The following is a 27,632-nucleotide window of genomic DNA, read 5'->3' as shown; positions in this document are numbered from 1 at the left end:
ATGGGCACCCATGTCCAAAATATAACATGATTGCACGTCACCTTATGTTACTTCTTAGTTTTGGTGACTTTACTATTAATGCAAATTGTGTTTGACAGATTAGATGTGTCCTGGTGTTGACCAAATTAATCTAAGAACTTCACAAGTATCTCATCATGACCCACATTGTTTTCAGCACACAAGCTTTAGTAAACAAAGCATGTACTGACAGATGATACCATGGTGTTTTGAAGCATGGTTCAATGCAAATCTCTGTGTATGTGGGGCATTATGATGGACTTATTTACAACTTATTTATGTAAATTATGTAACTCTATACTTCACTGCAATACATTTCTCTTTAAAACATAGGTAGACAGATAGAAAAGACATATGGGCTTTTAAAACATTGAATTGTAAACACAAAGTCTTTGCCAGCATAGTGTCCTGCAGTTGCCCAAGCAGACAAAAACATTTTAAAATCAACACATACAGTGGGCCATTTGGTTGGTTTGAGGATGTCATGCCAACTCCCAGTGAAATCCTTTAAATCGACTACTTACAAGAACTGACACATCCTCGCAGATTCATACAGATGCAATGAGTCAATGCGGGACATGCACTCACATACTCTCGGTGGGGAGTGAAGGGGGATGTTTGTGGTGATGAACCCTGCAAAAATAATTATTTTCATCCATACCAAGACTCAAGCTGTGCTAATGTACTAATGTATTGCGAAGAATCCTTAAATGAACAAATAATTACTTCTCTGTCTCTTCATCTGTGAGCTGTGATGACTTCTTTATTATTATTATTTTTTTCTTGTGTATAGGCTTTTTTTCCTATTTGGAAACCATCCAAATATAGCATGAGACAACATCTAATGTTGAATGGATGTAAAAAGTTCTGTAGAATCAGCTAATCTGATAGAGAATGATCTTTCAATTCAATTACTAGTCTACCAGACTATCAGCATAAAATCTAGTACACTTTGTAGGTTATTGTGGCCAACTGCAGCCCACTTTAGTCATGGAAGCGGTTGTCTAATTGACAAACAATACAACCAACCACAATACACTTCTTTTATGGGACATTCAGGGGTGGATAAATATGAAATAGATGATACTGTAATAACAGACTTGTGTAATGGTACAGCAGTCCGTGAATGGCTTTACAGGCAATTTACAAAGACATTAGTGGAAAATGTGCACTGTAGAAGAAAAAACAAAAAAAAAAAACAAAGATTGCTTTTTAAGTGTAAATGAAACAAATAATACTGCAGTATGTTCTACACAAAAATATTATTTCATTATTTCTACTTCAACATTTCAGTTTAATATGGTGTGTTACTTGCCATCTTTTTATTAAATTTGGTAGCAATTTCAGAGTGAATATTATTTCTACATCTTTTTTTTTATCCACTGTATGAATTGTCAGAATTTCCAGAAATTTCCAAATGTACCAAGTGTAATTTTAAGTCATCTGGGTTTAATGTATGATGACTTTACTAAAGCTATGAGGAACGTTACAGTGCATTTGAATATTCTACATTTAATTATATTAATTCAGATTCAACTAAAAAAAAAAAAAAAAATTACAGCTTAAAGACCCTAAATTCCTGTTTGTGAAACCGTCTCATTGATTTGACCTATTTCAGCTCCACAGACAGCTACATGCAGTACTGCAGGGAAATGTGTCTGTGACTGGATGTTCTGATTCAAGACTGGGAATGTTGACTGTGAGAATTTAGATCAGTTTAATGCAACACCTACACAGCAAATTAACTGAAATAACCCTGAATGATGGTGATATGTCTTGCCTCTTTTGCTTGCAAATGAGGAAACGGAAGGGCAAAGGGGAAGTTCCATATGAGCAATCTATAATCAGCCTCATTCAGAATAAAATGAAGTGTGATACACTACTGGTAAAAAGTTTGAGTTAGTTAAGTTTTTGAGTCCATTATGATGACCAAGGCTGCATTTATTTAAACAAAAAGACAGCAAAACAGTTATATTGTGAAATAATGTCTTCTATTTGTATGTATTTTAAATATAATTGGTTCCTGTGATGATCGTTACTGCTGCCACTGGTTCAACCAATAGTGTGACTTTGGGGGAGGGACTATCTGTTTGTCTAATCAATAAAAACGGTCAAGGAAACCACCAATATATATATAGATTTTTTAAAGGGGGGGGGGGGTGAAATGCTCGTTTTCACTCAATATCCTGTTAATCTTGAGTACCTATAGAGTAGTACTGCATCCTTCATAACTCCAAAAAGTCTTTAGTTTTATTATATTTATAAGAGAAAGATAGTCTGTACTGATTTTTCCAGGAAAAACATGAGCGCCTGGAGGCGTGACGTGTGGGCGGAGCTAAAGAATCACGAGTGCGAGTAGGCTTTTGCGTTGATAGCGCTAGAAACTGTGACATAACCGTGAGGATAAAACCATCATCCAAAACAAACCATGGCTAACAGTCAGATTCAGCATATATTTATGATCCAGAATCAGATCCAGAGGCTGAAATTTAACAAGAGTAGCATCAGCAACGACGTCTCTATGTGGAATGTATTGAAACTGTATATATTTGCTTAGCGGTTTTGGAAAATGACTAAGTTCCACTTTATGTCGTCTTTTTTTTTTTTTTTTTAAGCTGCACATGTGGAAAGTGGAGTTTGATGACAACCTCGCATGTTGTTTACTTGATGTGCTTACGGGCCGATAGCTAAGTTAACAACACAGAGATATTTGAAGCAGTTTTACTCACCGCATGCGGTTCCAGCACACGATCGTGACACTTTTTCGTTGGGACTACATTATCCTTAAGAAATAAACGATATGCAAATCCGGCGTCAAACTGGGCCTTGTTTGTAAAACAAGCATCGAACAAACACAAACACTTGCGCAGCTCCGTTGAAGCTCTGTAAAAATAAACTACATCCACTGGTCCCTTAATGCTGTTTTTTTTTTTTTTTTTTGTAATCTGTGTAGGGTTGTCTTGCCCTGACATTTCGCGACGCTCTCGCTCTGATGAGTCTGTGCTCTCAGTGCTCTGCTATACAGGAGCGCGCGCTCTTCCGGGAGAAGTGCCCTCAGGACCCATATAAGGAAATCCCGCTCCATCTAACGTCACACAGAGCCATACTCAAAAAAACTTTCCGAAACTTGTGACAAACCGGAAGGAGTATTTTTGGAACAAAAATACTCCTTCAAACATACAACTTCATTTCTGAAACTTTGTTCATGTTTAGCATGGGAATCCAACTCTTTAACAGTGTAAAAAAACTCAGTATGCATGAAAGTGAAAGTGAAAGTGAAAGTGAAGTGACATTCAGCCAAGTATGGTGACCCATACTCAGAATTTGTGCTCTGCATTTAACCCATCCGAAATGCACACACACAGAGCAGTGAACACACACACACACTGTGAGCACACACCCGGAGCAGTGGGCAGCCATTTATGCTGCGTCGCCCGGGGAGCAGTTGGGAGTTCGATGCCTTGCTCAAGGGCACCTAAGTCGTGGTATTGAAGGTGGAGAGAGAACTGTACATGCATTCCCCCCACCCACAATTCCGTCCAGCCCGAGACTAGAACCCACAACCCTTCGATTGGGAGTCCAACCCTCTAACCATTAGGCCACGACTTCCCCCTGAAATAGCATTTCACCCCACCCCCCCTTTAAATGTATCTAGCAAAACTGCACTCATAAGCTTTAAGATAAAATCTAGTGCCCTTAGAACATTATAAATTTTTTTACAAAATGACTAAAGAAGGGCAAAGAATGAGAATAACTGGAGTGAACAATTTTTTTTTTTTTTTTTTTTTTTTTAATGTAGAATATGATTTTAGAAACACAATGAAGCTAAAGCCACAAGTCTGCTAATGCTTCATTTGAAATTTCAGAACATAATCTCTTAAAACTGTACATTTCATGTGTTTCTTTAGAGAAGGATCATAACAGGCTAATAGAATTGATTTTTTGACTCCTATAAACTCTCCTGTGTGCAGCCCCCTCATGTTTGGCTCAGCAAACTGCCCCATTCATGATTCTATTGTTCTTACAAGATAAGCCTTTCAAACATCGGCCAGGTATGACACATAATCCTCATTGTTCCTTTATCTTTATTCTTTTGTTTTAATTCAGCCATTATTAGCCTTTGTTTTGGCATTTCAAGGTTTACCAAGCCACATCACTACAATCCCAGTATACATGTACCAAACTATTATTAAAAGTATTTATAAAAAAAAGCAAAAAAAAAAAAAAAAAGATAAACGGGTGATAAGAAACCATACGAGCAAGATTTCTTTTCTTCTTCTTTTTTTTTTTTTTTAATCTGTGGAAGCCACAAGACAATTGTCTGTTAGACATCTGTCTTGAATCTGTAATTTCCTTCTGCATTTGCTCATTTAGTCCATGAACGCAGCCTCAGAAACAAGACCAATTCAAGCGCAAATTGGAGGAAAAAGGAGAGGAAAACTGTATAACTGTCTCTTCCAAGTTTTTCATAAGCAAAATGAGAGAAATTTAGTAATTCCCACCCACAAAAAAAAAAAAAAGATGTTGAGTTCTATGAAACAATGGCCTTGCCAGCTGCTGGTGTTAAAGAATGAAAGCCAGCCATCAGAGATGTGTCTTCACAGGCCAATGTGCTGAACTGTGATCTCCATCGATCTCCCTCTGTCTCCTGCTCTCATTTCCAGCAGATTAGAACTTCCCTCTTCACTGCTTTACACAAAGACTGTTTCACAGCTCACTGTATAGGAGAGGAGAATGGGGAGCGATTGTAACAGGAGACATTTTTAACGCTCAAAATGTCTTTAGTCACACTCAAGTTATTAAGTGATGACACTTACTTAGCAAATGTGAATCAGTTGGTAAAGATCAGTAAAGTTCTGTCTCTGCTTGATAAATAAAAAGGATCTTGTGAACGGCTAACTTCTTGAGAAATATCGAACCATAATCCTTGTATTTAGTGGATCACAAATGTTCTTCTAATGCTGCTTAAGTTAATATAAATTGCAGATGGTAACACAGCTATTTAAATTATTGCACAAAAATGTACCATGATTATCACAGCTCTTTTCAACATTGACATTTTTCTTGAGTAGCAAATCAACATATTAAAATGATTTCTAAAGGATCATGTGACACTGAAGACTGAAGTAATGATGCTTAAAATTCAGCTTCACATCACATAAATAATTTACAAGTAAAAAACACATTATATATCATGTATTTTATGCTAATTTGTATTTATTTAAAACAGTTATAATGTATCAGAATATAATGGTTTTTAATAAAATAAATGCAACCTGAGTAAGCACAAGACATATCTTTCAAATGTGCGTGTGTGTGTGTGTTTAGGGACACACGCTCCTCATCTCATGTGGAGCACTATAAGCTCTGTCCTTTTCATTTGGAGCAACCAAAGGATTCCTACAGCACTGAAAAGGGCAACATAACCTGCTGGCAATTAACACACAGCACAGCTGATAAAGAGAGAGAAAGATATAAAGAGGGACTGGAAGAAAGAGAGAGAGAGAGAGAGAGAGAGAGAAAGAACAAAATAATGGAACAGCGATAGAAAAAAGAAAGTGGACCAGACTGATTCAACAGATGAAGCAGGATGGGGAACAGGGCGAATAAAGGCAAAATCTCTTCAGAGTGAAGAAGAACTTCAAGGCCACAGGGAAGAAATGGAAGAAAGGAGAGCCAAAGGAGGGAGATCATGGGGAGGTAAGGCAGCTGGAAGGAAAGGTGGCATTAAGATGAAAGAGAGCATGCAGAGATCAGTTCGACTTCAATCGAAGGTCAGGAAGCAAACCAGCAATGTACAGAGAGGAGAGAAAGAGTAATACGGGTAATTAAGAGACAGAGAGAATACGGAAAGTGAAAGGCAATTGAGAGAGGAAAAACTTGTTGTGATATTGTTAACATGTACGCTTATTTTATTACACATCTCTCTGGAATCTGTGAATTCTGATTGTTTAATAATAACATTCTGCTATCAAATATTATGCACTGTGACCTGTAAACTATACATTTGACCTTTGTCCATGACAACTAAATTCCTAAACTGTTTTAGTTTCATGTTTCTCATTGCTCTCTGCAGTACCTTTATTTTCACTCAATAAAGTCATTTTAACTTATTATTAAAATTCATATTTCAGTGACATTCATTTATATGCTTGGAATGGAGTGTATTAAGTAAAATGTGGGATAAAGAACATTCAGTCACTCATTATCACACAATGAACCCCTTCAGGAAGACACACGACCTGTCTGTGATGATGACTGTACATTATTCTTTTAATTTACACCCTCAAAGCAAGTTCCATATTAGAAAATGATATTTGCATAATTTTAAGGGGGAAAAAAGTTGATTTATTTCTTTGCAATATTTTTTACTTTATGTCCTTTAGAATTGGGATACTTGGACTGCAATGTTGAATGTTTGATAGATAGATAGAAGATAGAGGATAATCCACAACGGAAGTCTTTAATATTATATTCCACATGAAACAAACAATAAACGACAAACTACCAAAAGAAGGAAGAATTTAATTTAAGTAGGGCAGCTGATGATGGGAAAACTGTTGAAGGGAGATAACCAAAAATGACTAACAAGCGAAATAATCAAGATACATGGAAATTAACAGACAAGGGGATTTAATGTGGAAATGTGGAGGCAGAAACAGAACCAAAACAGATCCATACATGTGACACACACACACACACATACATACATACATACATATATATCTTTGCTTGTGAAAACCTATCCTAGCCTGTCCTAATGTTAGTGTAATCTTTTAACGTACAGAATACCCATCTTTTAAGGTAAGCACTAGATAATGGGTGTCATGTCATAAACTATTTTTTCTATGAACAAATATGTATATAACATAATCCCAAATTAATAAATTAGGCCTGTTGTAACAATTCAATGAAATTAGTACAGAAAGCGAGCGAAGAACATAGGCTACATTATCAAAGAATATAATCACTGACTTCAGTATTGCGCGAGTTTAAGAAAAAACTCCTCGATATAAACACTGAAGCTGTCTATACTCTGTATAATTGGTGAATCGCTTCCATCGCACTTATTGTACATCTTCACTTTGTTGTTTATGATGAGTGAATTTGCCAGAGAGCAGAATTCAGTCAGTGAGTGTGCACACTGAAATAAACTCTGGCGTTTTAGCGAAGACTCATCTGAACACTTCTGATTGGCCATTGCATCGATACACTCAACAGAAACATCTGTGATTGGTCAAAAAGTGCAACACTTTAAAATGTATATATATATATATATATATATATATATATATATGATGCAACATTTAAATGCATGATGCAGATCTAAATTTAATGCCGCAATCTATACTCTTTTCATTTTTATTTTGACTTTATGTGCATCACCTGTAATAGATTTAGCTTATTTGTGCAGGGGCATTTTTGTCCAATTTGATAGCATTTTTGCCTCCGAGTGCCTTTTAATTTCCAATCTGTGGTCAGAGGAATGTTTCATCTAGCCTTACACATGCTCAAAGCTATTACAATAACCTCATGTGATAAATTAAATCGGAATCCTGCTGATAACCAGTGACTGTTGTTCAGTTGTGTTAAGTTAAAATAGCTATTTTAAATCATATTTTTACAATTTTACTGTTGTCTCTGTATTTTGATCAAATAAATTCAGCCTTGATGAGCATAGGAGATTTCAACATTAAATTTTTTTTTTTTTTTAATTTTATCCCTAAATATACACTCTTGAAAAACCCATATAATCTGTAGCAACTTTCCTGTAACTGCTTACCGGTGTCCTTCAACCAGACAGAGCTAATGAAAACCATGTTTGCCCCTCTAGGCAAAGCAAAGGCCATTTATGAACAACATCAATACCCATAAGCCCCTGCACAATCCACACTCTGTATTCACAAACATCAGCAGCACATGTCCTAACAGCATACAGTCTGATCCTCCACATGCAAGCAAATTCCTCACAGATTCACTCAAAACAAATTAAGTGGTAACAAATACAGCGCAGACTGATTCTGATTGGAAGCCCCTTGCATCCGTTCACAAAAGCCACAGCTGCACGACCACACCTCTGTGAAAGCATTACTCAGCCACTGTGCACAAATTAATATAGTACAGCCATTGTGTTATCATAATCAAAACCAATTGCGTGCTTAGTGCCAAGGTGTTTTTTTTTTTGTCAGCTGTGATTAAAATGGCCCTATGGTGATTTAGATTTGGTTAGAGGGATTACATGTGATTAAATGTGATTGTGCAAGAGTAAAGCCCAGGCAGTTGTGAGCTTTGGAAGAAAGAAAATACAACATTAACAAGGAAACTCTGGTAAGGTACTTCTGTACATAAAAGAGAATTTACGAATACAAGCTATGCATAGTGCAAAGTTCAGTCAGACTTTGGCTTTTTTCTCTTTGTGTATTCTGAAATATTCTTAAAATATTAGCTGTGTTTTTATTTAAATAGATTTGAAAATTTTAATTATTCCTCTGATGCCAAAGCTGAATTTTCAGCAGCTATTACTCCAGTGATCTGTGTCATATGATCCACTTTATTTGGTGCTTGTTAAATGTATTATTATCAATGTGGAAAGCAGTTGTGCTGATATTTTTTTTTTTTTTTTTGTAGAAAAAGTGATATATATGTGTGTGTGTGTGTGTTCTGTTCTGTGAAGAACAGAAAGCTCAAAAGAACAGCATATATTTTAAATGACTGTCCAAAAAAAAAAAAAAAAAGCGTATAATTTATCAACATTTAATATTTTGAAAAAGGTCTACTTCAAGTTAAAATAAATGGCTAATGTTTGTCTAAATGGATTTCATTATGTCAAAAACTTGAAAAAATAAAATAAATAAATAAATGTTTTTTTTATATATAATTTTCACACATGTCTCTATTCTCTGGGACCTCAAACATAAAACCCGTTTAATCAGTCTCAACAGGATATGAGGGGCAAAGTGCAAGCAAAGACATGGAAATATTAAGAACAATTCTCTGCTGAAACACTTCAGCTAACCGTGAAAATTGAACCTGCGTCAGAGAGTGATGGTGGCTTTGAATAAATGAATTCACTGAAGAAAAAAAAAAAACAAGATTGCATATTTTTTACTTGATTATGCACAGGCAAAGTGCAATAACTACAGTGAGCTGGAAGCAATTAGAAATCATTCTATTGTATTACAGGAGACAAAAATAAAAGAGGAGGCGAGAGAAAGATGATCGTAATCTTGAAAAGTCTGATGCTGGGAATTGTTTAAATGAACAGATAATTGTTTGGGGATGAAAAAAAAGAAGCAGTGTCAACACAAACAGATGTACATAAAAAAATAAAATAAAAAAAAATACACCTATTAAGTCCAAAGCCTGTAATTATCTCCTATACAGTACAGTATAAATCTCCCCCTTCCAGCGTCTGATAATGAATAAAGGGAAACGAATGTTGCTTCAATCCACTGGATGGGCTTTAGGAGTGATTTTGCCATGTTTGGGTTTATAATAACGATAAAAATCTCTATATTTTGCCGCTTTTTAATCACACTAGCGCATTCATCTCGGAATGATTTGGAATGTAATTTGGTGGGAGAGGTAATCAGGTTTTGCGTTAATTGACTTTACGGCCTGCAGATAGAAGGATTTTTCTGGTTCAGTAATTACCGCCCGCCATTCTCCCGTCTAGTCAGGTCTGCCTGTTGCCGTGCCGACCACCTCCCGGTGCGTATTAATGATGCGTGAGGTGTGCTGTGCCAGTGGGGAGTTACACAAAAGGAAGTACTGGCGCAGTCGAGCGCGCAAGACACACGAGATTCCAGCGTTTCCACAGGTGCTTCACGCACAGGTACGTTCTTTCGGCACAGCAGACGCAGCTGCCATCAATATCAACAAAGTCTGCAGCGTAGACAGCTTTATTGATTAAAACCGCAACGTTTTAGCGTCTAGTTGGTGACCAAAGTTGCCGAAGGTCAAACTTTGCCCGCAGTCTCTTTCACTCACTGTCAATAAATGACTGTAACTCGCTGTCAGTGTGAATGTATCTTCAGTGTAGATGCGTGTCTCTCTGCCTTGCGTCTCTCTTTGTCCTTTTCTCTCTCACATTATTTGTGATGCTTCAAAAACTCTTTTGTATCGCTCCTCCCTGATATAAACAGACTCCGAGCGCAGATGTTTTCCGACGCAAATACAAACAGAGCGTGAACTAGAATACATGCGGCACTCTCAAAGCTCCTAAATAAACAGACACAAAGACGCAACCAAAGCATATCAACAGACAGAATTATGTCATCAAGAGCTCATGATGCAGTCAAAATAAGAATTGTGTTTGACATTTCTTTGTACATCTAAGCTGAGAGATGCTTTTTTACGAGTTACGCCAGTAGGGGGAGTGGTTTTAAGAACCTGATAGTACAGCTAGCAGTAAATTGCGTTCTTGAAACTCATTCACGTCATAGGGCACTACAGAGTGAAACAGGACACATCATTTAATTTCATTACCCAAAGATCTCTCAGGAAAAGCAACATTGTTTTTATTTTTGAAGACGATACAGTAATAAAGCTCCTGCTATGACGGCTAACAGGTTTTTGGATGTGGTCGATTCACAAGACAATCAGATCATGAGACTGAAGGCATTGTGTTTTGAAAACTCAAGCGCTCACTTTAACGCATGAGGCGAGAAGAATGCAAATTCCAGCTCATACAGTCAATAAAGGTAGTGTCAAAGACTTTAAAGGGACTTCTGGTTATTAATGAGTCGGCAAATACAAACACTGATGTCAAAATGCTCTCAATTGGGTTGAATAAATACAATATGAGATCTAAAATATGGTTGTGAGAGTTGTGTAACAGACATTGCGCATGTGGGGGGCTGCAGATGTGTGACTTACGGGTTTCCGTAGTCCCAGACAACACACTGAGGATCTGTTGTGCCCTGTGAGGAGCAAGAAAAAGAAACACAGAAAAAGTTAGGAATGAGTACAAAACAAGATAAACTAATTAGTGTTGCATAACAGAAAAGCAGAAATAAATAACAATTAATAATGTATGTGTGTGTATGAAGGGAGATGAAGTGATAGAGAACATATTTGAATTGTATTGATTTATTTAATTGATTGATTTATTCAAACCAGGTTGCATCCGCAAACAAACAATTTCAGGCATTTACTTGAAACATATGTTTTCACAGTCTGAGAGGTAACCGTTTGTGAAATGTTTCGCTTCAGAAAAGTGTCTACCATATTTCCGCCACTTGCTTTAATGATTTGTTTTATAATATAAATATATTAATGTATTTTAAGTGTCAATAATTTGTCCAAATTATGGGTGACACTTTACATATGTGCTGAATGCTACATTTTAAACAATTAAACAAATCAATTGAAACAAGTATATAGTTTCAATAATTATAATTATTAATACAAATAAAATGTAGGGGTGCGTCGATCCAATATTCAGTATAGGTATTGTAACCAAGATTTAAAACTGTTAAAAGAAAAGGCTCAATAAACTATCGCACAGGTTTACTATGCACTATGCTAGAGTGACCATGCATCCTCTTTTCATTCTACTTATGAGAAAACTTTCATGGACTTTTATATGAACTGTTCCCTCCTGGTGGATTGACCTGTCCAAAGCAATCTAAGAGTCCTTAATCGTTTTCAAGAAACAGCTGAAAACACATCTCTTTAATCTTCACTTGACCCTCTAACTGTAGCAGGTGGTAACTGCTTTTAACACTAGCATTCTCGGTTCTTTACAATAACCGAGTGACGATAAGGTCAAGGTTTTAAGAAATCTGTAACTCTCCAAAATGTGTGTTGTAATCTCCTTTTGTGCGACAGTTGTTACTGTTCTCTAATTTTGATCACTGTTTCCCACAAACATATTTTTCAAATATGTTAATATAACAGTGGTATACCTACAGCTAATATTCCTTCAAAAATTTCAGAAAGAAAACAATTATTTCTACATCGTCCTCTAATTTTGATCTTTTCATCAATTTTTATGGATTGATGGATCTGATTTTGATCAACAATAAACAGGCTGGTATAACACCACTTCTTAAGAAACCCCTTTTAGAGAATTACAGACTGGTTTCCCTTCTACCTTTCATTGCAAAAACTATTGAACGAGTTGTGTTCAACCAAGCCTCTGCCTTTTTCACACAGAACAATCTCCTGGACAGCAACCCGTCTGACTTCAGAAAAGGACATTCGACCTAGACGTCCTTGATGTCAGTTGCTGAAGCCATAACACTGGCAAGAGCGGCTTCCAACTCCTGTATAATTATCTTGCTAGATCTGTCCGCTGCTTTGGATACAGTGAACCACCAGATTCTCCTGTCAGCGCTATTGGAAAATGGCACCTCAGGAGCCGCACGCAAGTGGTTTTAGTCCTACCTCTCAGATAAGTCCTGCAAGGTATCTTGGAGAGGTGAGGTGTCCAAGTCACAACAACTACTGGGGTGCCGCAGGGTTCAGTTCTTGGACTACTTCTCTTATCTGTCTAAATGGCATCACTGGGTACTGTCATTCAGAAACATGGCTTTTCATATCATTGCTATGCTGATGACACTCAACTATACCTCTCGTTCCATCCTAATGATTCATCATTAACTGCTCGCATCTCAGCATGTCTAACAGACATTTGTTGTGGATGACCATCACCTTCAACTCAACCTGACTAAGAAAGAACTGCTTGTGGTTTTAAAAAACCCATCACTTTGTCAAAATTTCACCATCCAGTTAGGCTCATCAACCATAAACCTTGAAGTTTCTCAGACCATATTGCTAAAACTGCCCGGTCCTGCAGATTCGCGTCATACAACATTGGGAAGATCAGCCCTTTATTTTAGAAAATGCAAAACAACTCCTTGTCCATGCTCATGTTCTATCCAGCCTTGACTATTGCAATGCTCTATTGGCAGGTCTTCCAGCCACTTATATAAAACCTCTACAATAAATACAAAATTCAGCTACAAGAATAATCTTTAATGAGCTGAAAAGGATGCACGTCACACCTCTATTCATCATATATATATATATATATATATATATATATATATATATATATATATATATATATATATATTCATGATTTGTGAGTCTGGGATGAGGCCCTCACTGTATGACCAGTGTGAGGCTCTAATCAGGATTCAGTGGTGTATGGCTGGATGAACAGCTCATTATTGATTTATCAGCGAATCAACTGGTCTAATTGACTAATCTGTCTCGGCTCAAGTTATGCCTATTATGCCTTTTTAGGAGGAGGAATCCCACATGGGATGTTATGACCTGAACAATAATCACCTCTGACCTTCTGGAGTCCAACAGACTCCCACAAGGGCTGCCAGAATCGGGGGGAGATTATACATTTTTATATGGTCTCAGTGAAGTGTATACCTCCAATAAAAATTGATTCAGCGTGATACAGACACTGTAAAGGACTTTTTAAACATGTCATTGCCCCAAGTTCTTAAACAATGGCACATACTGGAATGGATCAAATGATAGAGTCACATTCTGACAGTTGACATGAAGTAAGTGTTTGAATGACAGATGGTTGACACAGTCCACTCCACAACAGCCTTAGAGTTGTTTTCTGGACAGAATAACAGTCTGATCAGCCCAGAAACACCCACGCAGATCTTTGCTAAGGCCAGTTTTAAGTTTCCAGTATGGACTCATGCCATTTGATTGGCTCGAATGTACTTATCAGCAGCACAGATAGATGGCTTTGGTGCTCTCATTAATAATGAGAACAAATGACCGCAGCCCGTTTTGTCATTGCAGGTGGTAAACAAAACCAACAAAACATGCAATTAAATACATCATTTCAATTTGACACTCAACTAACTGGCAGCCGGATGCTTTGAACATCAGTGATCAATAACCAATTTAGATGCCAGTACGCCAGTATTAAGACTGATGAATAGGGAGGATCGCTAGCCAATGACGCAGCTGGAGTGCACTGCCTCCATTCCCAGCAGCCTATGGGTCAGGATGGCTCAGGCAGGATGTCTTAGAGCAGCTGTCCACACAGAGGACAGGTCCTAACACAGAGCCTCAGATGCCCCCTTCCATGTCCCAGACATCTGCGGCCAGGGCTCCACTGGACAATCTGGACACCGACCCCTGCCAAAGTCTTTCATATACAGATGGGACTCACCCAGGATCACAGCTGAGAGGGGAACGACCTAAGTACGACGTGGGACATAGAAAACATTGATGAATCACATCCACTCCTGCATTTCCGAAACTCACGCCTCTGCGGTGGAGATAGCAGGTAAAGGTTGCCATGACGACTAGGGGAAAATTACAATGGCAGTGTTCTCCACACAGCTGATTTCTGCACTGATGTACAATCCAATCTGCAAGTTTCACACATTTTGCATAAGTCCTTGCGGGTATATTTTTATTAAATTTTTCCCACATAAAATATTGAGAGACTTTATGTGCAGTACTTTATGTCCTGTGTATTTAGGGATTAAAGGTGTTCTATTCATAACAGAGGATTATTAATAGAGGGCCATTCTAACAGAACTGTATTTTGTGTCTGATTATGGTGTTCAAATAGACTCACTGTGCTAGAAAGTCTGTGCTCACTATTTCTCAGGCAATTTGTCACCATGAGTGAATGTTCATTGGTTATCGGTTTGGTGGTACATTTAGAACCAAAAGGGGCAATATAATAATATACTATATAATATAATATGTATTTGCTGAAAATATGATATAAAAAAATTCTGAAAATATATAAAAAGATTCCTCTATTCTGCATATATACACTGCCGATCAAAATAAATTTGCACAATATTATCGGGATCTGCTGTTAATGGCTTAAAATGTAAACATCACCATTGGCCCAATGAGAAACATTATGCTGATATACCTTGCCGATAGAACAAATTACTCGCATGTGCTCAGGGTGTGCTAGTGATAAGAAAAAAAAAAAAAAAAAAAACATATTTTTTAAAGATGCATAAAATAAACCAAAAGTAAAGACCTTAAGATTGTAATATAAATAAATTCAATTAATTATGAATTTTTTTTACAACAACAAATTAGCATCTTATAATATGACACTGATGACTGGAGTAATGGCTGCTTAAAATTATTATTATTAAATTATTTTAGAATATATATATATATATATATATATATATATATATATATATATATATATATATATATATATATATATTTATTTTATTATTATTATTTTTTTAATTGTACGAATATTTTAAAATATTACAGTTTTTACTGCATTTTGATCAAATAAATGCAGCCTTGCTGAGCAGGGGAGAGTTAAAAAAAAAAAAAAAAAAAAAAGTTTACCAACCCAAAAACTTCAGAACGGTATTGTTTAAGGAAATAAAACTGATTCAACTAGTCACCCAAGTGACTTAGTTAAGGAAAGGTATATCAAAAATATACTGATGTAATAGGCATATTTTTGGGGGGCATTTAATATTAAAGCCTGTTAAAATATAAATAAAAGTATAAAGTACTTACATTGAGCAAAGGGGCAAGTTCTACTGATACCAAGGGCTCGGTGGGCTTGGGTAAAGGACGCACAGTCACTGTGAGAATCTTCGAGCTGATCACGAATGGATCTCTGGGAGGAAGGAACATAGAGTGAGTAAGATCCAAAACTAACTCTATTTAAAAACTACTGTACCAAATATGAATCAAGGCTAGGCAACATTCAGTATTTAAGAGTTGGCACCCTTCATGGTTGAATTGGCCACTGCCCACGGAATGCTCAATTAGAATCTGAACTGAAATGGCAATATCATGTAATTCAAACCTGCAATTCAAATAAATTCAACACAGTCACACAACAGAGAACATTTATTAGTCGAAAAATTGTGTTGCAAAACAATAACATTTTAAATTTCGTCTAACTCTCCATATTTATTCACAGAGACTTTTCTCTGCTAATTAGACATATTTCTCAAAACTAAGTTAAATATTGCCAATTTACATAACTGAATACATTTTTTAAATCACATTTGTAGAGTAAATAATATTATTAATAATAATAAAACATAAATAAAATACAAAACTTCACGGGTGGCATTTCAAATATTGGTTAGAATAATAATGTACACTTAGCAGTTAAATACTTAGATGTTCATTACATTTGTACTTAAATCCGGAATACGGCTCTGACACTGTATGCCACATCAACTCCAATTTGATTCAACTGAATTCTGAATGGGACACAACCCTGGCAGGTAATCCATGACAGAGCATGATTCAATGGCTGAGTGCCACCGTTTGTGTGTGTGTGTGTGTGTGTGTGTGTGTGTGTGTGTTTTTTAAATCCATTGGCAGAGCTATTTTGGACCATCCTGCGCTGAGCAAATCCATGTTTTTGATGTGTGTGTATGAGGGTGTGTGTGGTGTTATGGAGAAAGATACAACTTGTGTATCTGTGGGTGTTGGGTCACAGGGAGATACATTCTGTCACAAACAAATTGTGCATGTTAGCCGTCCCTGGGGCTGCGAGAGCAAGGATATGTGCTCTGCGCCAAAAAAAAATAATGAGAGACAAAGCAAAAGCAAACGAAAAACTAACAAATAGCCTTTATCCCATACATATTCAACGAGGCTCTGTCACAATCAAGCACACAGTAGCAATGACCTGGATACCCACGCTTCTAACATGGCTCACAATATAAAGACACAGAAGCAAACACAAGAAGTGATTGTCGGCACGCTCTTATGTTCCTAGGGTTGAGGGCTCTGACATGTTCAGTGAATTTGGACAGTGAACTTCCGACCCCAGCAGGGTTTGAGTAGGAGAAGATACTGTACATCTCTACATGCCCCCCAGTGTCAGCTGCACAAATCAGCCTAATTCAATTCTCAATACAGACATGCTCTCAGTAGTGGTTGCACTGAGGGCAAAGGCAACACAGTTAACCAGAATATCTAAAAATGTAGCCTCACACATGCCCCCCCCCCCCCCACACACACACATTTAATTATTAATTTGAATAAATACATACTTAGAAAATAAATAAAAATTAAACAACAATTCTACAGTAATTACATTTTACCTTTTAGTGTCCGTCTAGACCAGTGGTTCCCAACCTTTTTCAACTCACGGCCCACACAACCAAACACATATGTTTGCGCAGCCCACTGCAAAAAAATTAACTGACCCCACTATTGTGGGGTTAATAACTCAGTCTTTATTGAATGAACTGTCAATGAACAGAAAACAGCTCGGGCTGGTACCGCTTGGCACAACTGCTGTTGTTCTGTAACATATGCAGCAAAAATATCTAACATAAATTGGCGGTTTATCCAATAAACAAGCTCGAATAGTGGAAGCATAGTTACAGTTTAATATTTATTTTGTTATTTTATTATATATATAAAAATATATTATTATGTTATGACTTAGACATTTTTACATATATGAACAATATCATTATTTCTTTTAATAGTAATTGGCGGTCCACCTGCAATACCACCACGGCCCACCGGTTGAAAACCACTGGTCTAGACTAATAATGTTCCCCTGTGTCAATCTCTGTGAAAACAGCTAAGTCCGTTTGTTAAGGTTTTGGCCATGTAACAGGGCAAATTTGAGAACTTAAAGGGTTAGTTAATCGAAAAATCTAAATTATGTCCTAAATAACTCATCCTCATGTCGTTCCAAACCCGTGAGACCTCTGTTTATCTTCGGAACACAGTTTAAGATATTTTATATTTAGTCAGAGAGCTCTCAGTCCCTCCATTGAAACTGTGCACGGTATACTGTCCATGTCCAGAAAGGTAAGAAAAACATCATCAAAGTAGTTCATGTGACATCAGAGGGTCAGTTAGATTTTTTTGAAGCATCGGAAATAAATTTTGGTCCAAAAATATCAAAAACTATGACTTTATTCACCATTGTCTTCTCTTCCGTGTCTATTGTGAGATAGTTCAAAACACAGCAGTTTGTGATATCCGGTTCGCGAACGAATTATTCTATTTAACCGGATCTTTTTGAACCAGTTCACCAAATGGAACTGAATCATTTTAAACAGTTCGTGTCTCCAATATGCATTAATCCACAAATGACTTAAGCTGTTCATCTTCAGTGTTCATCTTCAGTTCTCTCTTCACAGCAGTTCAGTCAGTGTATTGTTTGAGTAAATTAATTACTCCGGGATATTGGTTTGTTTGAACTCAGAGGGAGTGTCAGCCACATTAAGTCATTTGTGGATTAATGGTTATTACTATTTAAAACGATTCAGTTCGATTTGGTGAACTGGTTTAAAAAGATCCAGTTACATCGAATGATTCGTTCACGAACCAGATATCACAAACTGCTGTGTTTTGAACTCTCTCACAACAGAAACGGAAGAGAAGACAATGGTGAATAAAGTCGTAGTTTTTGATATCGAAATGAGGGTGAGTTATTAATGACATAATTAAGATTTTTCAATGAACTAACCCTTTAAGAGTCACGTCCTTTGGCAGAGCATCAGAATATCCATGGTATGAATCATGGGATTGACAGGTAGTGCAGGAATAGGAGGTATTCTTAGAATAGACAGCACTGCATGTCCATTTTAGTCTGCTGTTGTAAAACTAGAGCAGAAGACGTGAGAGTGTGGGAGCACAATGAGCCCACAAAAAACTGGCAAACTTTACCAGATTAACCATGGTTAAGCCTGTATGAAGTCATATGAACTGTTGGCCTCCCATCAGAATGGAAATGGTATGGTCAAGACCTTCAAATAAGCATTTTAGTCAAGTAAGCTCATTTCTAGACAGATTAAAACAGGCTTAATGATTTTTCCACTTTCATTCTTTGGATCAATTTCAATGTTGATAATTGTCCATTTTCTCTGCCAGCTGGTATCAATCATACAAGGAGTAACAGAATGAGTTTCCTTGAAACAGCTTTCAAAAATGTATTAATACACACTAAAAGACTGGACTTACTTTGGTGGGGGCATTATGAGGCCGAGGGTGCGATACAGGATGGCTCCAATGACGAAATATGGTGTGTCATCTGATTCTACGAGATATAAAGGGTCACAATGTCAAAACATAATACTTGAAATGTCCTGAATATCCCAGATCAAAACTCCATTAACTTAATTGAACCATAAAACAAGGGAAAATCTTAAAACATTTGATTTTGTACTAAATTAATAAATTGGGGGAAATAACTGAACATCATGTCACTGACTCTCTTACTCATATTCAAATATGAAGGAAAAAACACATCACAGCTATTGGTAACACTTTATATTAAGGTGTACGTTACACGTTACTATTATAATAACAACTAATTATTCATAATTACATGCTAGAAACCTAAGCCAAACCCAAATCATAACCTGTATATAGTATTACACGTATAGTAAGTACATGTAGATAATTAATATTACTCATTACTTATACTGTATGTATAGTTACACTGTAACAAAGACACCTTAAAATAAAGTGCAACCCAACCATTTTATGATCACCATATATTCAGCTCCAGTTGAAGGAACTAAAAGCACAAAGCAAACTATAAGAGAAGGATATTTAAGAACACTCTTAAAGAGAGTTAGTACAAATCCTGACATTTAAAAGACAAAAAGGAGCGGATTCACAGAGATATGACCACTGATTCTGTTCCCGGGCCATCTGTCCACTCCTCCTTACTGGCTCTTTAGCCCTGTTTCAGAAGAACACATCTCAGTGCCTTTCATATCATTTGTTTTGTTCTCTCCTCTGCACGAGTGCCTTGCCTCCACATGTACCTCATCATCTGTTCTTTTCTGAGACACTATTTATCAAGGACCTCTTTCTTCTCCATCCCTCCTCACTCTCATCCAATTCTTCTTCTCCTTGAAACGCTGTAGACCTCCAGAGACACTCGTCCCTGAGTAAATGCCATCATATTTCACTTATGGAGGACATGCTATGGACACAAAGTGAAAGTGATACAGTAATAGGTGATGTGACGAGCCTAAAGTCCATATTTCATTGTTCTATTGTTCTCATGCTGCACTGGAAGTCCTCACAACTAATCAAAAAGTTTTTTCCAGAGACGGAAAATGAGCATTTAGGCCTGTTCTAAGGCACTTCAGAGGCTCTGGTGTTACTGCAAATTTCATGAAGAGAAACTCAGCCAAGCATGGCTGAATCACTGTTGCAATTTTCACTGACATTATGCAATTTAAGGTTTAATAATTTAGCTTGAATAGAGCTTGTTAAAATATCAGAACACAATATGAACACTGTCTGATGCAAAATATAGGTTTGTAACTAAGTACCAGTGGATAACGTGATCTCCTTAGCATATCTTAATCTCTCCAAAGTTATATTTTAGAACCTTAGAAAATGTATTTAATGTTTTTTTTTTTTTAATAACAGTTTTTTAATAATGTGTTTAAAAATATAACGTTTACTGAGAAAAATACTTTATAAAAAAAATAATATATATATATATATATATATATATATATATATATATATATATATATATATATATCTTATTGTATTTCCAGCATTATTTTATTATTATTCATATATAATATAACAGTTTATATTTTATAATCACTGATGCTTACACATCTAACATTAATAGTGGGCAAAAACTATGCTAGTATGTATTTATAAAAAAGAAAAAAAAAATGTAATTAAAAGTTCCCCTCAGACAGACACATTAAGTTTAATGGCAGTGCTATTTTGGACCATCGTGAACAAAAAAATAACTAAAATCAGCCAGATAATTTAATGCCCCAAATCTCGAAAGACCAACAAAAATCTCAACAAGACTCTTTTAGCTCAGTTTGCTGTCAAAGGATGAATAAAGGAGGCGTGTATCATCCCTTCACTGAGAACGAGGATGGCACAGGACAAGTGACGTGATTCATCCAGCAACCCTGCAGTTCTATTAGACTCTTCAAATCAAATGCCAATCAGCTCCACAGCGCTTCTGCCTGCATCTTAAACTATGAGTTAATAGATGACAATCACACAACAAGCCCTGTTGGTCTGGTCTGAATGGAGCCTGACTTCTATCTTCCCCTCTATTCTCTGAGCTATCACTTCAACAATGCCATTTCGAGAAAGGGCCCTGATGAACCTTTCCTTCTTTCAATAAAAAAAAAAAAAACATTCTGGACAAAGCTCAGCCCAGGGAGCCATCTTATCTCCGATGGCAGTGGGCAGAATGGGGGAGCATGTCGAGACAGGAAGTGTTTGTAGTTTCCTGCTGGGTGGTCCTGTAATGGTTTAGCCTGGAGTTGTTGAGACACTCGACAAGGCACTAGCAATAACGGTCATTTCTTTGATGTCCGTTTGTTTCTGTCTCATTTCATTCAGCACTCTCTTCAGCATTCAAACCAGCTCTTCCCTGCCCACATTCTGTGCTTTCATTCTCTCAGGCAGAATATCTTTCGAAGACTGAGTTTGAGGACTGAGTGCCTGTCATGCTGGCAGATCGCTATGATTGCATTGGCCCATTTATTCTTCCTATTCTCTCAACCATGTTCTCTGTCTCTTCCCAACCCACTGACGGATTGAATTCAGTTGTTGTCTGCAGTCAACTAAACACGACTTTACAGCTTAATGCTTCTCAGTATTATACACACAGAGTTTGGTTATTTATCGCAGAACGGGGGTTCATCAGACCGATACATATGGAAAACAATCAACAGCCATCTTGGTAAGATCATGCAGCTAATGGAAATGGGCATACAATTACAGCTCCTGTCCTCTTGAATGAGGCAAATAAGCAATAAAATCTAAAGACAGTGTAGCTATAGAATATTGTCAAATCATGCTAACAAAACATTTTACAGGATGGTCTTATTAATAGAGAAGCTGACATGGTTACAGGAAAAAATATGAGATGGAAAAAAATGCTTTTTAATTTTTATTTCAATGTGTTCACTGGCAAAACACTTGGCTTTTGCATTCCTCGGAGAAACGTTGAATTTGCTCACAAACTTTTGAGTGCGATCCAAAAAACTGATAATGGTAGTAACATGAGGTAGGAGGAAAATATGCTCCATAAATACACATACAAATCATGTTAGAAATAAATTGTAGTGGAGTTAATTCCTTAACTCCTGTTTTCAAGTGAATTCAGGTACAAAGGTTTTGACCCAAAGGTTGCAGCCATATTATTATGTATAGTCAAGATCACAAAATTAAACTTATTAGTTAAAGTTTCTCTACTTTTAAAAGAAAGGTCTCTCATATATTTTGTTGTTGATGTTAAAGTTCCTTAAATTGAACCTCCAAGCCCTCGGTTCTGTCTGTCATATTGTTGAAGATTTATTCATATTGACAAACTGTGACATGCGGCTTATCCTCAAAAACCACAAACAAAATCTACACAAGGTAAAAGAAAATATAATCTATACTAGATACACATGGGCGCAATCAATAAGAAAATAATGTCTCTGATAACTGCTATGTATTTTGTGCATTGAATTGTTGGCTGCCAAGAGCATGAAATCATCAAAACTCAATTTAACAATTCAAACAGTTTTGAAACTGTGTATGGTCGCTGCTAGATGTCCAATAAAACGTCTGTTGAGCATCACTGATTTAGGAGACCCATTCCCACATTTAAATGCAGCTGAAACACTGCAACTTGGCAGAGTGTACTTGCTCTAGGAGGGCTGACAAAAAACAAAAAAAACAAAAATCAGGGGAGTCGAGAGAAGAATGTATGACAGGAAAGAGAGTAATTTAACATGCTAAGACACTAGCATTTCACATTAAGCAGCAGAATCCTGATTGGACAGTCAGACGTACTGCTGATACCAATGGATCTAATTAATAACAATGATGAAGCTGCACACAGAGATGCAATGCATCTCACATACTGTTACAAACGAAAATACCACATGATAATTGAAAACACAACCAAAAGTGTATATTTACACATTGCACATATCACATGACTAGACACTAGCCATAACTGACACTCTGCCTCTTTCTCGGATAAGCAGTGAGACAGTGGCAAGATTAGAAAATCTTGCAAGCTGGAATCAAACTTGCATTTCTTGCAAGATCTCTATCACTCAACATGTCGGAGTGCATGCACTAGCATACCATATCCCATATCACTCACCATCGGAGGACAGGGTGAAGACTTCTTTGGGGATGAAGAGCTTGTCGTCTGCAGAACGTGCCCAGTCTTTCATTCCTCTCCTTCCCTTCATGGGGAAGTTGATGTCACTGGAAACAGCCGAGACTGGTTCACGCTGGATGGTGATTACTGACAGAACCAGAGAAAGACAGATTTACAGTCTTGAAAGTTCAAATATGAAACGCATCATGGAAGTACCTTTAAGAGGTTTGCACTGCACTGTTTGCAACATGACATTTACTTGTGGAACTTTTGTGGATGCCATGGGAACTTACTGAGGTTGTTGGTGACGACCAGAAAGCTCTGGAATGGCTTTTGAGCCTCTCCAATAAGATGAATGAAGTCTTCCACAACTCGCATCAGTAACACAGAACCCGGAGAGACCTAAAAGGAAGTTAAATTGATCAAAAGTGGAAGTGAAGATATTTATAACGGTTCAAAAGGTTTCTATTTCAAATAAATGCTGTTCTTTTTGAACTTTCTATTCATTAAAGAATTCTGAAAAATATCTAGAATATATAAAAGGGCTAAATGCAGCTTTGGTAAGCATAAGATACCTCTTTGAATACATTCAAATGTCTTACGGCCCCACATCTTTGAATGACAGTGTACATAATAACTCTCATAATTCCCAAACAAACCACTAAATGTCCATAAACTGTTTATTGGAATAAAATAAACTTTGGCTAATAACTGTCAACTGTAAAAAGCTGTTACTGAAAAACTATAAATTCTGCCTTCAAAGATTTTTCATTTTCAGTGCTATTTTTACAGCCAAATCGTGACAGTTTATGATGCAGCCGTGAAACGATGATGGAAAATAAACATCCACGTGTGAGATGAGGCACAGTATATACTGTCATCCCTCGGCTCTGTCATGTTTATAAATTGGCAGCGGGTTTTAATTCACTAGTCCTTTGTTCCAGAAAACAGCGTGCCACTTGCACATTTCACAGTGAAGTTCATGAGAACACAGAGTCCATTTCTCAATCTAACTGGAATTTTTACTCTTCCTTCCAGCCTGTCTGTGGTAGGTGCTGTTGTTTCGTACCATAGGGGACTCCAATTCATAGTGTATATATATATATATGCATTTGCTTTGAATTAATCCCAAATTAAACGTATTGTAATATGTGGCAGATGGGGATTTGCTATGCATCCAGAAGAAAGACAGAAAAGATTGGTGCTCGATGTTGGTTTGAAATAAATAGAAGGGTAACTGGCATCATTCTTTGCCAAACAGGTTTCTGGTATCTTTCACAATATGACCTAATTTCCTTAGTATGCTGAAAATACGCTATTTGACAGAACATCTTTATCTTGGAATTTGAGTCTGGCTTCTGTGAAATACATGTATTAATATATTTTGGTACAATAACAATTATAATAATTGAAGAGGCCTTATTGCCTGCTGTCCCTGACAGCCAATCTTCTGCATTAGAAATGTGAAGGAGACTGGTTGCCAGGGACAACAGTCTCTACATAGTACTACCTAGGTACCATATGCAAAAAACATGGTATTAATGCGGTATAGTGTAAAACCACAATATTCAGACGTAAAAAGTACCAACATTTTGAATCAGTATTATATTAATAAACTATCATATTTACATATTCAGAATCCCTAGAATCCCCTGATATTATTGATATATATATATATATATATATATATATATATATATATATATATATTATCATGTTTCATCATGTACAAAAAAACAAAAAAAACAATAGCATTATCATAAAACCATGTCAACATGGTATCTGATGGAAATACCATGGTACTTTGAAATGTAACATGGTCCTCTTGAATGATACCACATTCATTTACCATTATTTTATGTTACATTTATGTTATGTCTTTCTCTGTTATTAATAGCTCTTGTTATTTGTCCAGTTAGTAAGTGTCCAGATGGTGTGGCAAAAACAAACAAACAAACAAAAAAAAAACATTACATAAAATATACAATAAATATACAGGTTCTGATAAAACAAAATGTGTGTACAGTACATACAGTACAGCAAATTTTCTCTGTAACTAGGCAAATATCGCCATGTTAGAGTCAAAATGAATTTCTAGATCATCCCCATTTACGTTCCTTCATGCTCATGCTCTTACTGTGATTGGTAAATTGGTGTAAGTTATTTGAAAAAGTAAAAAAAATAAATAAAAAAAAAACATTTTTTTTTTTTTTTTTTTTTCACTGTCCCCATCTGTCACTCTTGTATAAATGGCTTACTTGTAGTTTTACACTGGGAAAGAAGAAAGTGTAATTTTTTTATTTATTTTTTTAAAGGCACACGTCTCCTTTAATGTTCTGGCATAAAGAACGAGTATTTGAGGGGACATGGTGAACACTCCAGCAGGCTCACAGGAGAAGATGATTATTTACAGAGCAGGGAGAGCAGGAGGTGTGTCAAAGATTTGCCTGCTCAACTGTGCTTTAACACCAAAATCTGGCTCAGTCACGCTGAGCTAAAGCACCTGCCGCCCACATACGTACACAAACATAAACGTTTCACCGGAGTCACGAGCATGTGCTGCACAGACTATGCACCGTATGTGACCATTAGTCAACTTTACCTCCACATACCCCATGTATATCATTTTTAAACAGTACAAACTTCAATTTCACATGTTTTAATAAACCTTAATACATTAACCCAGGAAGTGACATCAGTGACTACAGTGCACTATAATGGTACAAGGAGCATTGTGGGAGCAGAAGTCTCTTAAGTCTATTATGCCCACCAAGGCTGTATACATTCGCTTTATAAATATTGTGTATAGTGTCCTTGCAAAAAAAAAAAAACAATCAATCTCACCCTTAACATTTCAACAGTAGCATAAGTTTATGGGCCTTTTATTATCTCATCACTAGTTAAAGATCAAGTTTATAGCATACCTCTCCTCCAGTCACATGACTAAAGGAATCAAACGTGTACATAGCACAAACTGTTAAATGTGACAGGTTTGTTTAAATCCCCACCTAAATTTGAGCAATAATATACTTACCCTAACTACAAATTGGCACAAAATAAGACTTATTTAAGCATCTTTGCTCTTCCACACATTTAAATATTGAATCAAGAATGTATGTTTTTGACAATCCTGACATGATGCAGAATAAATTTCTGGGTTCTCATTTATAAACTCTCCGTAGATTTCATTCTAAAATTTTACGTAGGCACAAAAGCTAGATTTTGTGTATGCCCAAAGTTTTCGGATTTATAAAACATGCGCACGCCACAACCTACGCAAAAATCTCTTTATAAACCCCAGTCAGGGGAAAATTGTGGGTATGTGCATTCCAACTCATCTTCTCCCCAAAATCACCATATATGGAGCTTACACCACAGAAACATAATTTTGATTATTTCAAATTAAATGTATGCAGTTTTGCTGATAAGATAAACATATTTTAAGCTATTTTACTAGTAACAGATAGACGCATATTTATTGCAGTGGTATTGTCTGATTCGGTGCGTCACTGACAAAGTACTGTAAAAAGGAAACATGCAAATCTTATCATTTTCTCCTAGTTATGTCCTTCAAATATAGTGGAATTTTCATAATGTTGTAGAGATGGCTTTACACAAAATTAACACCTCCATGCAGCTGTGGTTGTACAGAAATCCAGCAGTGTCATAATATCGTAGTAAGTACGCATCATCGATTATTGTTCTCGCTAAAATATTTATCATAACGTGGTCTTTATTTTAGTTTAAAGATTAATTATTGCGCACCTATAGCACTCCTCGCTGTAATGAAAATAACATGTCACAGGAAAATTGTTTATTGTTAATGAAATTATGCAATTATGTTGTTTGTAAAATTATGTAATTTCAATGTTCAGTGTTATCTCTTTTAATGCAAGTGGAATATTTAAGGAAAAAAAAGAGTTTGTACGCATGGTTTATAATATCTGTACGATGCGTACATATTTACAGCAAGTTTATTTTTATAAATCCTGATATGTGCGTAAAAAAATTGTGTACGCAATTTCTATGGCTATTTATGTGTACGGAACGTTTATAATGAGACCCCTGGACTTTAAAGTGTAACCATTCTATACATTGTTATTTGAAATTACCCCCCCCCCCCTCCCAAAAAAAAAAAAAAAAAGTGTATGCTCTAACTACGCAGTTAGTTTGGACCTCTGGTCTAAAGTCTTCATGGATGGATGAGTTGGAGAAAGTTTATTACCATACAAACATGGCCTGGCTTGACATCAAAGTCACCATGGACCTCACTGCACATAATCTAAAGTCACATAGTGTCTAATGGAGCGGTGTAATGCAAAGAGGCAGCTCTAACAGCACATCCCTCTCCCAACACACTTCACAGTCGGCTTCTATTACATCCAAAGCTAGTCTGATTACATCTGTTATTAATCTGTGGGATCAGACCTGGCTTTGATGACACAGCTCTGTCTGAAGGGGAAAATTAAAACGGCACAGATATGAACAGTTCTGCTCTTTGGTCGATTTTGCAGGTGTCTTGCCAGGGGTG

General features: G+C 36.5%; 1 protein-coding gene across 1 annotated transcript in view; it reads right to left on the bottom strand.

The window, feature by feature from the left end:
• Positions 1–23,499, bottom strand: part of LOC113070973 (adhesion G protein-coupled receptor B2) — a gene marked incomplete at its 3' end in the record, with an annotated part of 106,893 nt that extends 83,394 nt beyond the window's left edge. Inside the window, exons 1-5 of the mRNA XM_026244327.1 lie at positions 23,395–23,499; positions 23,102–23,248; positions 18,958–19,033; positions 15,523–15,625; positions 10,897–10,940 (exon numbers count right to left, since the gene is read on the bottom strand). Coding sequence (XP_026100112.1) covers positions 10,897–10,940; positions 15,523–15,625; positions 18,958–19,033; positions 23,102–23,248; positions 23,395–23,479 — 455 coding nt within the window. The remainder of the gene's footprint in view (positions 1–10,896; positions 10,941–15,522; positions 15,626–18,957; positions 19,034–23,101; positions 23,249–23,394) is intronic.
• Positions 23,500–27,632: the final 4,133 nt, after the last annotated feature.

This window comes from Carassius auratus, unplaced genomic scaffold, assembly GCF_003368295.1.
Source record: "Carassius auratus strain Wakin unplaced genomic scaffold, ASM336829v1 scaf_tig00005520, whole genome shotgun sequence".
In the NCBI taxonomy this organism is placed as follows: domain Eukaryota; kingdom Metazoa; phylum Chordata; class Actinopteri; order Cypriniformes; family Cyprinidae; genus Carassius; species Carassius auratus.
Note: the sequence above shows the minus strand (reverse complement) of the source record. Positions and strands in the feature narration are given on the sequence as shown.